Source organism: Eschscholzia californica, unplaced genomic scaffold, assembly GCF_041429995.1.
Source record: "Eschscholzia californica isolate CP2 unplaced genomic scaffold, dmEscCali1.0.p SCAF_6, whole genome shotgun sequence".
Lineage (NCBI taxonomy): Eukaryota > Viridiplantae > Streptophyta > Magnoliopsida > Ranunculales > Papaveraceae > Eschscholzia > Eschscholzia californica.
This window is the reverse complement of record NW_028238483.1, coordinates 24,156,794-24,174,694: the sequence shown is the minus strand read 5'-3', so window position 1 is coordinate 24,174,694 and position 17,901 is coordinate 24,156,794. Positions and strand designations below refer to the sequence as shown.

Genomic DNA, 17,901 nt, shown 5'->3' with positions numbered 1-17,901 from the left:
TACTGTTTTTGTTTGTTGTGGGATCTTGATGTTGAAAGAATATGGAGTACATTTGTTTAATATATTATTTTTGTTCTTCAAAATATATGAGATGCATAGACAATAAATAGTTTGTCTGAGGAAGTAAACAAAATGTGAAGACACAATCGAAGATGTATTGACATTTTAGAGAATGTCGACAAAATGCTGGCAAACTGTGAAGACACAATCAAAGATGTGAAGACACAATCAAAGATGTATAGACACAATCAAAGATGTATAGACATTTTGTGAAGATGTATAGACACAATCAAAGATGTATAGACACAATCAAAGATGTCGACAAAATGTGAAGACACAATCAAAGATGTATAGACACAATCAAAGATGTATAGACATTTTAAGAGTAACTCACGTCTCGGCAAACTTCAAAAATAAGTGGGCCTGCCTCGACGTAACTCACGTCTCGGCAACTTTGGATTTTCCATCCTGAACATCATTAATGGAGGGGCACATAAATGTGTTCCATCCAATAGCGGCGTCTCTGTGCTTTGTCATCTTGTTCATAATCTTCTGTCGAATGGCATCCAAGAGTGTTGTTACAACATCTAGATGAATGTCACAACATTATACGGAATGTTTAGTTTGTTTGTGTAGTGGCCAGACAAATTAACAAATGTTAAGGCAAATTTGGAAATGTTACACAACGGCGGAGTATGTCCGTTTCAAAATCGAATCATTAGCGAAGAAGTGTAGGTATTTTAAATTGAATTCTGCTTTGCAATTTAACAAATGTTTGGGCACTGCTTAAAATGCTTAGAAAATGTTAGACTGATCTGAACATCTTTAATACAAAATTGTGGTGAACATTTTTCAAAATGTTCACACATCCTTTAAAATGTTAACACAAATTGTAAAGTGTTTTTAACAAAACGAGAACCAGTTGCTACTGTTAACATAACTGTACGGAATAGTGTTAACACATCCCGTAAAATGTTTGGACAAACTGTAAAGTGTTGCTTACAAAACGAGAAGTGGTTGCTAATATTAACAAATCTGTACGGAACAACAATGTAAACACCATGAAAATACCCTAAAACCAAGAACAACCTCACCAATGGAGCTTCAAATAAGTAGATCTACAAATCTATATATTTAACTCTCTACAAAACTATGAAAACACCATGAAAACAACCTAAAATCAGATTTGAAGTTTCTTTTGACCTCCATTAAGATGATTGAAGATATAAGATGATGAAGGTTGCTCAAACGAAGAAGATGATGAAGGTCGCTCAAACAAAAAAGGTGATGGCTGAAGATGATGATTGAAGATAATGATTGGAGATGATTGAAAATAAAGGAAGATAATGAATGTTCTTGAAGAGGGTTTAGGTTTATGTAGAGATACAAATCTGGAAAAAAATTTAGAGAGAGAAAGAGATAATGAAGAGGGTTGAAGATGATGAAGTTGATGGTTGAAAACGATGAAGTTGATGGTTGAAGATGATGAACCTGGAAATGTAGAGAGAGGGAAAGCTGAAAAAAATTTAGAGAGGGGGAGAGAGAGAGAGATTCGATTTTTAAAGAGTGAGAGGGTGTTGATTTAGGTTACATATATATAAGAGGGCAAAAGAGGGAATATGAAAATAAATAAAGTCTTAGAGATACGAGTTGGGTCCGGATTGAGCATAGGGATGTGTATTTGGGTTTGATTTGAGATATTAGTTGATTATTGGGTTTTGGGTGGGTTAATAATCCCGGTTGGGTTTTTTTTTGTATTTGGGCCCAAAATTTGGGCCTTTCATCAAAATTTTCTTTGGTAAATTTATAGGAGAATTTGAACATATCTTTAGAAAGTAATACATATGGGACCTTTTAGGGTGTCTTTGATCTTGGTCCCTTCATCTCTTCTCAGATTGGATGAGAGAAAATTATACTTGCTATCTTTTTCTCCCAAATCAAGTGAGAGAGGGAACAACAATTTTTTGAAAGGGGAGAAATGAGTTTTTTCCTTTTTTTTTTTTTGGTATAATATAAATGTTTTTTCCCATGAAAATCCAGTTTTTACACCTTTGGTTTCCAACTACACAAGATAAATAGATTTTTCAAGTCTACTTTTCCCACGAAAATCCATCTTTAGCCATGAGGTAAATCCTCAACTAACTTGGCTATGGTGTTTCTATCATATTGCTAGGCCTTTTGGTCTAGGTGGGTGTTATGGATCCAACATGCTTCACGTTAATCTCCTCCTTTGGCACCATATCTCTTCGTCGGGATTTTCTGCCAAAAAACGACCATATCCCGCCAACAATCTTTTACTAGTATGGTGTTTAGTCAGATCTATTAACAAGAGAGAAAGAGAGAGATTTGTCCTTTCTCTATTTACAAGTGTTGAATCTAGATTCATTCTCTCCCATGAGTTGGCCTTCTATATAGGTCTGACCTTTTTATTAGTCCCTTCATCATTGGGTCCAGTCTTTTAGTTGAGTTACCAGTTATCATTTTAAATATATTTTTATTACTTCAATATTTGTATAAGATCAAAATATTCGATAATTTTGTATAACATAAATATAGAAATTTTCGTGCCCTACAGGCACGGGCTATACCCTAGTAAGTAAACAAATCAGCTTCAACTATTTGCATTGGCAACACATAAGTTAAATGATTTTTATTTTGTCACGTAAAAAAGAAAATCTCAATTTAAATTTCACAAATAAAATTGATATTTGTTTTAATTTGCGTTGGAGATGCTTTTACAGTCCAAACCTATGACCATCATTGTGGTCTCTACTGTAAGGTGTTCTTGTGAATGGTTGTTTCCGAAAATGCTAAAAACTTGGTGCCAAAAATACCCAAAAGAAAATAGTATAAGCTAGCAACGTAGAATACTACAAATGTAGATTAAGAACAATTAAACATCTCATTTAGTATCTAATCCAACAATAGTTTCTGACACTAGTGGCGTATGATTTGAATTTTGGTGTAGTTTTTGAAAAAAAGATTTGAGAGACAAAATAGAATCAAGGGTTCAAATTTTCTCTAGATCTTACAAAGCAAACTAGAGAAAATTGATCATCAAGTCATAGCCGTTTGATTTCAGACTCTTTAGGGAAGTTGGGTTCTGTTGTCCTAGCATTTCCCCAAATCAATTCACATTTGGGTTGTTGTTGGTTCATGTGTAGACCGAAAGCTATTCCTCGGATCTAAAGTTCTAAACCAGTTCCTCCCCTCCTGTCCTGAGTCCTGACCCACCCACAATTGGAAAAAGCATTAAAGCAGCCAGCAATCACTCCCCCTTCTCCTCCTCCAGTTACTGTCGCCTTCCTTCCTTCCTTCCTTCCTTCCTTCCCATAGAGAGAGAAAGGAATAGATCTGGTTCGTCAAACACTTATTAGCTGATTTCAATTCAAACCGTAAAATTCCTAAAACGGAAATCTCATCTACAACAAATCCTGTCTTGTTGTCTCGTCTCTATCACAAACCCCAACTCTAATTCCTTATTAGTAGATAAAATCAGATCAGGTCAGTCAAATTCTTCCGGACAAATATGGGATCTGGACAGTCCTCGCAATTAGACGAAGATGATGATGAAGAAGAAGAAGAAGAAGAAGAACACGTTAATGGCGGAAGAGGAGGAATAGAACAAAGAGGAGAATCAAGAAATCCATTAATGAAGAAGCTTCTAGAACAAGAACCTGAAATGCTTCCTTGTCACGCATCAGCATCTCCACTCTCACCTCAACTATCTACAATTGGCACACCACGACTCGGACCTTCTATCAAGGTATGGGATCCTTACAATGTATTAGCACCACCACCACCTCCACCACCACCACTTCGACCTCACACATTCTCCAGGAGTTACTCATCTGACGGTCTCGAATATGATCATCGATCTGTTGTTACCACTGAAGTTTATTTAATCAATCATGGTGAATCTGGTGTTAATTTAAGACCAGATTTGGTTTCTGGTCGGTGGCCGGAAGCAGCTTTGACAACAAATGGGAATCGACAAGCTAGGGCATTATCTGTGTTCCTTAATTCACAAGGAGTGCGGTTCAATGCTGTTTATTCTTCTCCATTGGATCGGGCTAGAACAACTGCTACTTCAGTTTGTCGGGTGGGTAATTTCACTCCCAACTTTACTAGTACTTTTTTTTTTTATCCCTATCCCAATTTTGGCTTATGTTGAAGTTCTAGGAGATGTACTTGCTCACTTAACTTGTGGACAATCATTTTTTCTTGCATACAACTCAAATAATGTGGTATAAATTGATTAGGGGACCATATTGGTTGGTCCGTCCTCCTCGGACCTCGGATATATTGTGATAAACTAGAGCGCTAGTAAAAGTATCCGCGCTGGGCTCTGTGCAAAATATTTTCGATTTCATCCTTTCCCAAGTTAACCCATCGTAAACTCTAGAGTTCTTGAGATTTCAGAGCCTAGAATGCTCGGCCGGGGTATTATGTGCTCAAGGCTGGCCGAGTCTGGCTCAGTTCCAACCCTTAGGCAGTTCTTTTAGAGTTGGGTCGTTGCTAATGTGCAATTCGCTTATGGTGTCCATGTGTGAGGAGATAGTGGATTCATGTCCTAGTAATAGGACTAAGACACAAAAAAGAAATGTTAGATAAAGTTCAGTCTCAGTTAGACATGCATAGTTGTGGAATTTATATTTGGTAGGCTGTTAGGAAATTCTCTACTTCCAGGCATTGAGGGGAGTCTCAGATAAATGTGATTGATCAGAAACTGAAATCTAGTTTTACCAAGGTGGTGGGAAATATATTCTTTCGTATTTTTATTTCATAAGGCATTTTGAAACTTTTTTTTTCGATTTGTACATTGAGAGAGGGATCCGACGCAACAAAAAGTACTAAACTAATTTCTTACTTACATAGTTACATGTTCCCGAAATATATTATCCTCTTGAGTGTGGGAACATTCATAAGATCATTTGGATGTTCGCCTGTATCAACATTTCCTGGGTAGTAGTTCTTTTTTAGCACTATTTATTTGGTCCGGAGTTGGTTAATACTATGTGTTTTCATTTTTTATAACTCATAGTTATACTTTTAGAAGCCAAATTTTGAGGAACAATTGGGATTGTTTTCTGCTTGATTCATATGGTATGGCTTGTCATTTGATAGATAACGATGTCAAAAGGCAATTTTAACACAAGACTGACAACTAGTCTTTAGCTCTAGTTATTGAATTCTGATGTGCTATGTTCACTCTGCCAGAGATTTCTTTTTCTATGTCATCTTTGTCCTTGTTCATTGATATTGAGATTGCAGACATTACCAGTTTATTACCAATTCCGTGTATATATCCAATACTGGCAGCGATGAACACACATAAACCCACTGATGTGCTATATGCGATCTATTTATTTCAGAGTATGTATGAGACTATAACCTGATAACCAACAACAATTTCTGCAGGAATTGAATTTCGCAGAGGAAGGGATACAGTTCTCGGACGAACTTATCGAGATGAGTCAGGGTCAGTGGGAGGGATGTCTCCGATCAGAGATATACACCTCAGAAATGATTAATATGATTGAAAGATTCCAGCCTGATTTCTGCGCACCATCTGGAGAATCACTTAGACATGTAGAACTCCGAATGCTTCAGTTTCTTAACATCACAATCCTAAAACTACCTGAGAAGCTAAAAGAGATATCGACACAACAACAAAATGAAGGTAAAGGATTTCCCCATCGAAACTCTCATTTCCTGCCGAATTCGTTTCACGATCGAGACGGTAATTTGCTTCAACCATCACATTCTGATTTGATGTACAAACAAAGACAGAGTCTTCTTACAAGGAAGAAATCAGGTAAGAGTAGGCTACAAATTGTAACGAAAATTGAAGATCATGAAACTGAAGAAGACATATCGCTTTCCCCTAATGAATCAAACAATCAATATCCCATTAGTGATGGAAATGTCGGAAACCTCTCTGCTACTATTGGGGTTTTCACTCATGCCACGCCAATTAAGTGTCTCTTGAGTGGTATCCTTGGTTGCAGTACTATGATGTTGCATAAGATATGTATAGATGATTCTTCAATCACAGTATTACAACATTCTTCAAGAACAGGATGGCAGATAAAGAGAATGAATGATACAGCACATCTCAGGCTTCTTTAACTAGAGATAGAATCTTCTCTCTATCTCTCTCTCTAGTTTTTTGTAATTTATATTTAAATAGGGTGCCAACTCCAAAGAGATGCAGGAAGGAGCTCAAGCATCTGTCCTTTCCCATTGATTCTTTTAATATGTTGTACTTCTGGAATTGTCATGTAGAATGCGATAATTTATTTCGAGAACTTCTTCATTATATCTTATGTATTTTTCAAGATCAAGGTCCAAATACATTTCCCAATACAAACTTCTTCATTATATCTTATATATTTTTCAAGATCAAGGTCCAAATACATTTCCCAATACAATGAGCTAGGATGCTCTTTCCTCTTTGATTTTCTCTTTTCCACTATAAATGAATTTATAACTCAATTGTGATTTTCATCTTTAATCTCTTCTTCATTTTCCTTTCCATTATTTCCAAATTTATGAATTCTCCTTATAATTTTAACTGTTACAATTATGTTGCTTCTTTTGCACCCCCATAGCCAATTCCCATAATTTATAAATTTTTGGACCACCATGGAAGCTTCGACCCGACTTGAAACTTAAAGGAAACAACAGGATGTCGATTTCGACCTGATTGAATTTATTAGCTTGACCTTCACAACCCACCACCACTCTCATGAATCCTACTTTATATCCTTCCTCCTGTTGGGTTTCATGTTTTAAATTGATATATTTCATTTACTAGTGGGCTGAGTTTTTTGAGTCTGAGTTGGTTTATATTTTAACAGCAAAATCCTGCTCATTTGCCCTTTTATACAACAAAGTTGATGCTTCCACCCTGTGCAACAAGAGAAACAAGAAAACAGATTTTTAGCACAAGAAGAAAAATTACATTGCTATTCAAACTCTTACTTTAATTCACTAGAAGGATGTGTCTTACCAACTTGGATGAACAACAAATCTTCCTGTCGATAAAGCCCAATTCACCTGTTTAAAAGAAACAATACGTTAAAATGGTGATCTCACATAGTTCTTGACTGATCTTGGATAAAGTTTATGGAATTGTGCTTTCGCCATTAAACATCCGTTATATCTCATTTTAAAGTATTTCCTTTGATATGCACACCCACACAAGTTAATCGTCATTTCTACAAAAAGAAGTTCCACAAAAGTAGAGAGAAGCAACGATACCTTATCGGTTCCAAGAGAATTAGCAACTACATGAGTGACCTTTTCATCGATCTGAGTTGTGCATGAAGCACCAAACTGCTCAGCCGACTGCCAAAGTGGGTGAAGATGGGGGTTGGCTTCACCCACAGGAAAAATTCTGCTGAAAACTATGCGACAACCGGACAAAATCTTTCTCTGCTCTGAAGCGAGAATATCTCTTACGTCTATGTCATGTAAGGACTTGTTATGGAAAAAGTTTTGATGTATCCTCTCAATCACCTAATCTCAAAGAAGAAAAAAAATAGTTTATAAGTGAAATGAGTGAGTCGTAGAACCAAGAAACCAACTGCAGAGTTATCAGAGCCTAACCCCCAGGGAGGAAGCCAGAGTCCCTTCTTCGGGTCGTTCATCATGGTCTATCTCAAGAAGTGAAGGACCCAGAAGACCAAATTGCCGTCTACTACACGGAAAATAAGTGTATCTGCAAGATGAATCATTTTAAAGTTTAGGAATATACATATAGAAAGCCAAACAATTCGGACTACACAAAGAAGGATCACAAGCAGGAGGCAATGGACAAGGTTTACCTCTCCACAACTATCAAGTTGGGTTTGTGATGAGGCCACACTCTTGCAGAATCATCTATGATTACCACAGAAGATTCCATTCCCAAGACTCCTTCCAAATCTTTACTCTTGGGTACCCTATCATCACCATCAAAAGCCCCACCTTCGTCTCCCTTAGAAATAACTCGTCCAGCAAATAAAGCTTTAGTTGGATCGAGCACTTTTGCCATCTCGGTGGCGTATAGCTTGTTACCCATTGTGTACAAATGGAGTTCAAAAAGCTTACTTGCCTAACAGATTTCAAAATTAATGCCAATTAATTCAATATCAGCTTCCAACTTAAACAATTAAAAACTACGTGTCATTTTAAGGAATTAATACCTTCTCCAGAAAATTCCACACTCCAGGCCGCAACTTGGTCCACATGCCCATATGTGGAAAACGGAAAAGATGCCTATATGGCTTTTCTCGATCTTGCTCTTCCTTTTTCCTCAAGATTTCCTCGTGCATTGGGTCTACTTCAACAAACTGAACAGATAAAGAAAAAAAAATTTAACAAGAAAGAGAAGCAGAACATCCCCTTGGCTTCTAGATGGTGGCAATCACTTATTGAATATAGTGATGTATACCTTCGCTGAATTGAGAAGAGTGTGATCCAGATCCAATACCAGGCATAGCTTACGGGCCGCAAACATTTTGCTCTGCTCGTCTATCCTCCTGACCCTTTCTCTCTGAATAGCAGCTCTCTGCTCATCATCATATTTTCCAAATAAATGTTGAACATCTTCCCAAGTGTTCCGTGAGGGTCCAACTGACCCATCTACAGTTCCTGAATCTGTAATATCTGTCTTAGTTGGAACTGTTGGGGAAGAAACTGCCTGAGGAGCCTCTGAGGGGCTACTAGTTGTTTGTGTAGAAGTTACTATATTAGCAAGATTTTGAAGCTCATTCGTGAACTGCTGAGAAATGTCTGGTGCAAAGGGGTATCTTTGGGCTTGCTCTCCTTGTTGTCCGACTATTGCATTTACTTTGCTGGGTTGGGTCGATGATGAGATGACTCCAGTTGTTTTGAATTGTTCAGATCCCAAGCACTCATTTTTCTGGAATGTGCTATCATGGAGAACACGGCGAGGATCACGTGGCTTCATGCGTATTTTTCCAAATTCGACCTGTAGTTTCGGCTTAGAGTTAGACTTTACGTATTATTCACCCAGATGAAATTGGAAATGAAAGGTAATAATATTCGAAAAAATATAATTATAAAAACAATTATCCAAAAATATATAGTAATAAAACAAAACAACAAGTGACATCAAATCCTACTTGCAGTATTCTCATGCTAACAGACTATGAGTACGAAGAAAACCCTAATCGAACTACTTTAAACATATTATGCCGTCACTAAACATTTTATGCTGGGCATTATAGCTGTCTTCATTTAGAGGGTTTTCAAAAAACTAAGAAAGAAAATATGTGTAGAGAGTATTCTAGTTTTTTTAAGTTTGATTCCCCTGCATATCTCCCTCTCATTAGCTCCACGAGATTTCTCACGCTCTCGATAATATTAGGGAAGATTCACCATATATGGGGTACAATACATACCCATTCGGACGGTACGTGCTACCATACATTTTCTAATCAAACTCTGAACAATACATTCAAAATTGACATTTTCTAATCAAGGAACAACTAGAAAATGGACTTGTTTTAAATGTTCGGAACATAACCAAGAGCAAAAAGAACAATTTATAAATACCAAGAACGGCCATCGTGACTAGTATCTGAATCCAAATACTTGTACATTTCATACAAGAAAAAGTAAAGCTCACCATCGGAATTGTGTTGCCAGGAATCTGGGTCTTGATTTCGGGTTTCTGTCCTATATCTGAAGATTTGAAGGAAGTAATACTTGCCAAAGGAACCGCTCCTGGTGAGGCATTCAAGCTGGAACCAGTTAACCTGTTCTGGCCTTGGACTACATTACTGGACTTCTGCTGATTCTCAGCTGCTAATCTCTGTTGCTCCTTAATTAGATCAAGCAACATCGATGGGTTTACAGCAATATCCTTCAACAAAGAAGGCAACAAATTACTAGTACCAGTACCCGAACCTTTCAATGAAGAGCTCCCATTTCCACCCATTGCCAATTTAAAGTTATTACTAGTAGAATCCTGTCTTAGGCCAGACACTTGTTCTCCATTTCTCAGTTTCCTAGGATCGCTTCCCACGCGATCTGCCAGCTGAGTCCTTGTGCTACTCTCCTCTAACCATCCACCAATTCCAGATGACATCTGTACATCTCCAGAAACAGCAGACTCTGATAACATATTTCTTTGCCTTTTCGAGATATGACCATCCAACTCGGACTCTGGAACTGTCTTGTTTTTCCTTAAACTAGTTAGTCCTCCAAAAGATTCATCTTTATGTGCATTATGTTCCACAATAGGATGTTGTTGACTGAGGTTAGCTTCAGGGTCGAGGAACTGAAGCCTCGGATCCCTATTCTTGCCCTTGGATCTTAAAGCCGGAATTTTCCCCGATTCCAACTGCTGAACAGCAGGGACAATTCCCTGTCTAGTGAAACCATCAGGAGTAGCAGAGATGGTAGTTTTCGTGGGTATAAATGGATTAATAGTTCCGCCATTACCAACAGTAGAACTAGAAACCTCCCCATTAGGATCGTCACCACCATCATTACATTCCCCAGATGGAGTTGGGCTAGGGAGATCAGTACTAAGAGGAAAAGAAGTCGAGCCGAATTTCTGTTGATAGGTTGAGACAGCTTTAAGGGCATCAGTTTCATAAAGATGCATGTTTCTTCTATCTGGTACTGTGGTAATGGTCAACTCTGATTTAACAGGCCCGTTTTCAACAACCCATGGCTTTTGTGTTGAAAAAGGTGTTGTTGGGGTTTGCCCTGTGGGCGAAGGAAGACTATCCACATCATGATCCTTGTGAAGGTCTAGCAAGGGACCAAACATCCCTCTACCCCTAGAAGCAGAGAGAGGTCCGGAGCTCATTATCCCAGATGGCGTTCTTGTGTTTACAAATATGGGCTCCAAAAGGAAACCCTTTGAAAAATTTGAAGCGTGAATTGTATTTTCACCTAGAATTCCCATCTCTTTTTTACTTGGAATATTTGTGTGTTGCACTTCTTTAAGTTTAGCACCCAAAGTTCCCAACTCATTTCCAATAACACCAGTTTTTTCTTGCATCACTTTACGAGTATCTATCTTTTCAACGTTTGAAGAAATAAACTGTAGTTCCACGGAGTGTATCATCATTTCTACCTGTGAAAAGAGACGGGATACCAAGTCAAACTTCTGTGATCACTTAACATATTTCCAAGTGATCAATAAAACACAAGTCCAAGTTAAAGCGAAATAAAACTGGACCTTCTTCATTTGTTCCGGGGAGAAGAGAGAAAAGCATTGGCTCTTTACATGGGCAAGCAACCTGAACAAGAGAATTGACACGAAACGGTATAACATGCTAATTGACTCAGAATAAGTACAAAGAATAAGAGTTAATGGACATTGGGAAAACCTCGAGAAAACATCTTTATTAGATTCTTGTTGTTTCTGATTCATCGAACAAAATACCTGGCATCAAACCTTAAGAATTATCATACAAAAGCTAGATTTCTATAAATATCATGAGATGTAAAATACACACTTAAAGATCAAAAAATGAAGTCTCGAGCCTCTTACAGTATTAATATCTTCGATTGCAGCAAAACATTCTTGAACAAGAACAATTACAGAAGTAACTCCACTCTTCGAGACAATTTGTCGTAAACTATCTAAAAACACCCGCAGTTCGGAACAGACACGATCGAATGATCTGTAGATGAACAAAACACAAACTTTTAGTAACAAAAACAAACCCAATGTGGAATGTGTCACAAAGTAATGAGATTGTGACAGTTTTCTTTTGCAGTTTAAGAATCTACAACTAAGTAATATAAGACTTTAAACCCCAATGATCAATGAACTTACTTCTCGAAATCGGTTGCAGTTATAGTCTTTAAAGCTTTTCGAATAGAGTTAATCTTCTCCACATTCACATTGCTTATGGGTAAAGTTTTACTTACTCCTTCAGTCCCCTCAGCTCCCTCAGCTACCATCTTCGCTACCAAGTCCATTTCTCCTTCCTCTAACTCACCTTCTTCCACATCATCAGAATCCACCATTTTACTACCAATCTTTTCTGAACTAACATCCTTTGAAGAACTAAAGCTTTCATTTTTATTAAGATTGTCATCTTTGCTATTGGCCAAAACATCAGATCCCTTCTCTTTCTCAATCTCATTTGGATTGAAGTTTATGATGAGAGGTTTATTTTGCACAGCTTGAGCCCATGCCAAATTGTGTAAACTACAATGGTAAGTACCAGTACTTGAATTATACTTGTATAAACCATCCACCCAAACCCTAGAATCTTTTTTAGCTTGTTCCTTCAATTCTTCTTCTCTTTGTTTAACATCTTCAATTGATTGTTCTTCATCTGAAATCTCTCCTTCCTCTATATCCTCAACATTTGAACTTCCTTTCCCCATCAAAAAAAAGTAATTTTTTTTTTTCTGTTTTATAATTAGGGTTTTACAAATTTATCTTGATATAATCAACCTACCAAGCTAGATCTAAGTTCTTCTTCTATAACCCCTTTCAGAACCAAATCGAATAGTAAAAAATGTTTAAATCCTATAAAAATCAATACTTTTTTAAGTCTAAATTAAGTTATTTCACCAGATGCGTTTTGGATCTAAGAAAGAAAAATGAAGTTCCTAAAGAAGATTTTCAGTTCTTAGGTAGGAGAAGGATTAGGGCAAAATTAGCCAATTTGTGTGTGTCCTAAACTCTGAATCTTCTTCTGAATTGAATTGTCGGGAGTATAAAGAGATTTAACCCTAGATTACGAGTTTTAGTACAGGGAATCAAGTACAGACCAGAATGACGAATCAAATAGACGATTTGTTGAATCAGACTAGCAGACTAACATATATTCATTTGATGTATCCAGATCTTCACCGTCCGTTTCACTAGTACCGAACTTAAATCTAGATAGATGATCAGACGTTGTTCCAATCTGAAGGCTGAATTAGTGGTGTAAAAGTTAAAGTAAGGTACAGGCGTATAGCCCTCGTAGGACACTGATTTGTCTGGAAGGATGTTATGCCGTTGTGGGAGGTTATTTCCACCTCCAAACGTGCTCTATTTCTTAATAAATAGAGATAGAGATTTTGGAGCTCCAAAGGCTCCTCTACTTCTCTATAATGTAGAGAATGGTGAATAGTGAGCCTTCACATGTGAAGGCTCACTATTCACTTCTTTATATTATAGAGCTGATTTGACATAATAGATTTTTGATTCTTGATTGTCATAAAATTTATACTTGAGTCCTTAATATCTTTTATGAATTGACACTTGTGTCCTATTACTTTTTATTCTAGTAAACTAATAATACTAATTAATTAATTATATAATTATAAAATTAAAATTTTATTAATAAACATAAAATGCGTAACAAAATACAAAATTAGATAATAAATAAGATCATATCGTTTCGTAGAATTTAATCATTTTTCTAAGATGAAGTATCACCCCGTCTTGCCCATAAATGCTCAACCAAAGCATTTCTTAACGCGTAATGACCCTCTTACGGGAGTAGTGGATACGGAGGTGGCTATGGAGATGTAGACGAAGGTGGGTATGGAGGTGTAGACGGAGGCGAATCTAGAACTGGAGGCGAAGGTGGAGACTTACCGGAGTACTAAATAATTTTACGGGAGTAGTTATTACGTAACAATATTAGTTTATATTTACGTAATTTGTAGTAATGTACGCATTGTAATATCTCTAAGATTTGTAGTAACGTACGCATTGTAATATCTCTAATATTATATGTATTTTTTAAAATAATGTTTTTATATATAATCTATATTAATTATATTTAATTTATCAAATTTTAGAAGTTATAAGTAATAAAAATAATAAGTTATAAATTTAAAACTAATAAAATAACAAAGATGCCAATATAGAGACTTGAATAGTGTTTTGCGTTTGGAGTGAATCTCTATTTAAGGAGTGAAAATATAGAGATTATGCCAATATAGAGGTTGGACGTTTGGAGATGCTCTTACAGCATTTCAAATGCAATAGACAATAGTTGAACTCTAAAACTTGGGTCATGTTTGGCGCGCGGGAATATAATGTGATTCCTAAGAATCAGATTATTTCAGTTTAATGTTTGGTTTGACCAAAAATATGAATTCGATTCCTGATAAATTTCTAGCATGGTGTTTGGTTCGTATAGGAATAAGAATGTAAAAAAATTCATTGTGCCCTTTTACTTAAATTACATAAATATAACGCCAACTTTGTTATATAAATCAGTATAATTCATTCAAATTTGTAGATATGAAATAGTAACGCGATACACTAATTTAAGTAGTATTTATAAATTCATTTAAAATAAATAAGGTTGTCGGCTAAAAACTTTTCATTTTAAATGTTATATCGATTGGAATGGAAAAAGAACAAGAGAAAAAAAAAATTAGAGAGATGGAGAGAGAGTTACGTCCGAGCGAGAGAGAGAGAGAGAGAGAGAGAGAGAGTTGCTATGGCGGTGGCTAACTTTAGATTTTTAATTTTTTTAATTGTGATATTATGTGGAGGACTATTTTAATACTAGTCATTCCAATGTTTTATTAAGGATAATTTTGTCCACAAATATTAAAACAAAGCATTCCGGGTAATGAGAATCACACCCCCACGCCCCCCACCCCGACAAAGTTTGCTATTACCCCATTTAGGAGGCATCCGATTCCTTCGGGAATACGATTCTCCCTGCATTCCTGCGAGCCAAACAATAATCAGGATTGTGATTTCCAGGAATCACATTCTATTCTCACGTGATCCCCGCGCGCCAAACATGACCTTAAAGTGTCAAATAAGCTTTTTTAGAGTTTTTAATTTATAAATCAATCAATCAGAGAATCTTCAATGCAACACTCAATCATAGAAATTCTAAGTACCACAAAGGATTTTTAGAGTTTTTTGTTAAAAACTTTCTCCAATACAACACTCTATTTGGATCTCTAAGATGACGCGTCGAGAGTGGAATAAAGATATTTCAAGAGGACACTCTATTTTTACAGATCACTCCAGTGCAACACTCTATTTAGCTTTCTTTAGGGTTCAAGTCAATAACTTTTTGTAATGTTTAAATTTGACAGTTATCTGCTTATCGAATATATATAAGAGAATGTTTTTGCAAAGAATATGTAGGATACATCTTTAACAAGTTGACCACCTAGGAAGGAAAACCCGTCTCAAAAGTAATTCAATAATCTAGTGGTCAAAGATAAACTAGTCAAATAGGAACCGAGACCCATCCAGAGAGTATATGAATTACATATTTTTGCGACAATTTTTTTTAGTTCACATACGACAACCTCTTTTTATTCTGTTCGCTTCAGTCACCGTCGAAAAGTTAGTGGTAGTTTGTCACTGTCAGTTACCTGTTATAAAAAAAAAGTAACTTATTATTCTTTATTCTTTCCTCTCACAATCACCACTCGACATAGTAAAAGATGGGAGAGATAGAGAAACAATGAAAGTGGTGGGAGGAGAAAACAAAATTGCTTTGTTAACAAAGGGTTGTCGACAATGAAAATGTCAATGTGCCGACAACCTTTCGCCGTCCGCTAGCTTGAAGAAAAGAAGAGGGGGTTGGGCATCAAGATTTTCCTACCCAAATATTTAGAGGCCCTGAGATTATTTTGGAAGCTACAAAACCGCGACCCAAGAAAAATGTTATATTTGATAGTAAATTCATTAAATAATTAATATGAGGTAAAGTTTGGTAGCATTAGAGTTTTCGCCCTACTAAGGCCCTTACATCTTTCACATATGACATAGTTATCTGAAAGCTGAAAAGAAAGAAGAACGATATCGAACTAGGTTTGGTCTTGTATCCTAGATTTTGGATCCTCTCGAACTGTTGAGCAAGAAATCTTTATCCTCTGTTTTCACATTTTGGTTTAAAATATCATGTCATCATAGAAAAACTATTGATTATAAAATTGAGGGAAAATTCTGTAAGCACTGGTTAAATAGCTAAAGTCAAACTTTATGGCTTATTGATATACTTGCAACGAAGTTGTCTGAATAAGCTTTGGAAAACAGCCAAAAGCCAAGCCCAAATGCATACTCTACTTCTTGCCCTTTTTATACTATTGGTTTCTAGATATTCCATATGCCTATTTTATAGAGGAAGCATATACCAAAATCATGGCATTTTCTTTTCAAAAAAAAAAAATTATTGCATTTCTCTTTTTTTTTGTTGAAAGTATTGCATTTCTCTTGCCTCCTATAATATATGTAACCTCTTCATATTGTAATAGGTTTTACCTCTTTTTTGCCTTTCAACACCTTTGACAACTTTGAGTGCCTACAAAACTTATTTCATTTGTTAGGTCAGAGCTCAAACCGTGCTTCAGGTGTATTTGGATTCAAACCTTTGGTCCGACGAGATCGTGTACAATAAAACAATTAACTCTTTACAATGACACGACTGTAATTATCTATATAATAAGGGAGGAGGGTATCTTTCCCCCTCCTCCCAATGGCCATGATTTACCCTCACAAAAGATAAAAGATGGTTGAGATAATTCTCCCAAAATCTAATGGCTTAAACTCACATGACACCCCATCCAATGGTTTAAATGAAATGGTAGAGCATCTTTTGAAATATGCCATTTTGAATCACTTTTCCCCCATTTTGAAATCACTTTTCCCCCCGAATTTGTCCTTTCCCCCTCATTCTCAATTTTTTCAAATGTTTCTTTCTCTCTCATGCAGCCTCTGACTGCCTCACGCAGCCGGCCTGCCTCTCTCCTTTTTCTCAACATTTCTCCAGCTCACACCATCTCTCTTTCTCTATCAAACAAAATCCTTATAACAAGAGCCCATCAAATTTATTTGTGATGGTCAAGATGTAGAGGAATATCAGCTTTTTTTTTTTGATGAAAGAGAGGAGTATCAGCTTAACAATGCAAAGATTAACGTTTCAGGGGTCATGGATGGTGGTCATGGGAACAAAAGGTGTGACATTAGTAGTGGAGTAAACCATAATAACAATAACGTAGTTTTGGTAAACCAACTCATCTCCCATCAAAAATAGGTTTCAAGTTTGTTTCTCACACGACCTCATTAGAGCAAACAGAATAGTATCAACCCACCATCAATCTCATACAACCTCATCAGATGATGATGAATCATCATATATCTTCCTTTACTGCTCCAACTATCACCTGTTACTATTATAATTATAATTACATCACATCTGCCTAAAACCTTAACTTATATACCTATCCATGCCAATTGCTATTGTTGATTATTCTCTATGTAATTACTGATCTCGGATAAATATATTCATTCCGTATTCTATGAGTTGTATTTTTGTTTATTCTATTTTCTTTTTGTGAATTTTTTTTATTGTGGCATATGTGAGATTGAGCTTGAGTTGTTTATTTCTTCAGTAACTTAATGATCGATTATTACTGTCGTATTTTAATCAGTCGCTAGATCGGCCATTTATCAGTTCAGTTCTTTATGTAAATACTGGTTGACCATTTTTTTCTTACCCTATGTTAATTATACTAATTATTTATAATGAACGGTTGTAAATGTTAATCCATGCGGCGTGTGCTTGAAGAATTGCTACTATTAATTGGTTGTTGATCTTGCTTAATTTGTTGTTGTTGTTCATTTTGCTAATTAGATTAAGCATATTGAATCTTGCGTTTTCTTTCTTAGGAGTTTCTGAATTTTTTATTAAGTTTTTTCAAACAAATTTTAGGGTTTGTCGGATCAACTTAGAGTTTATACGAAATGATCACTTAAGGGATCAAAGAAAGAACCTCCTGCAAAAGTACTCATTTGGATTCGAAGTCCATCAAGGAAATTCGAAATTAAATATCTACTGTCGTAAAAATCATACAACCATGGTTTTGGAAGGAATCATAGAAGTGGTTTGTCACGTGAAAGTTTTTTTTTATGAGATTGTCACATGAAAGTTAGCAGTA

The 17,901-nt window shown here is 36.1% G+C and overlaps 2 protein-coding genes across 2 annotated transcripts; one reads left to right on the top strand and one right to left on the bottom strand.

The window, feature by feature from the left end:
* Positions 1–2,948: 2,948 nt before the first annotated feature.
* On the top strand, positions 2,949–6,329 carry MEF14 (Phosphoglycerate mutase family protein). The gene is made up of 2 exons (XM_086646173.1): positions 2,949–4,102; positions 5,422–6,329. The coding sequence occupies exons 1-2, from the start codon at positions 3,530–3,532 to the stop codon at positions 6,130–6,132; spliced, it is 1,284 nt and encodes a 427-aa protein (XP_086502299.1). The 5' UTR covers positions 2,949–3,529; the 3' UTR covers positions 6,133–6,329.
* Positions 6,330–6,371: 42 nt separating this feature from the next.
* Positions 6,372–12,995, bottom strand: LOC147532743 (RNA polymerase II C-terminal domain phosphatase-like 3). The gene is made up of 12 exons (XM_086646172.1): positions 11,810–12,995; positions 11,522–11,654; positions 11,358–11,413; positions 11,207–11,267; positions 9,641–11,101; positions 8,441–8,980; positions 8,193–8,339; positions 7,833–8,101; positions 7,615–7,726; positions 7,267–7,524; positions 7,016–7,062; positions 6,372–6,913 (listed from the first exon to the last, which is right to left on the bottom strand). Exons 1-12 carry the CDS (start codon positions 12,367–12,369, stop codon positions 6,850–6,852), a joined length of 3,708 nt encoding a protein of 1,235 aa, XP_086502298.1. The 5' UTR covers positions 12,370–12,995; the 3' UTR covers positions 6,372–6,849.
* Positions 12,996–17,901: the final 4,906 nt, after the last annotated feature.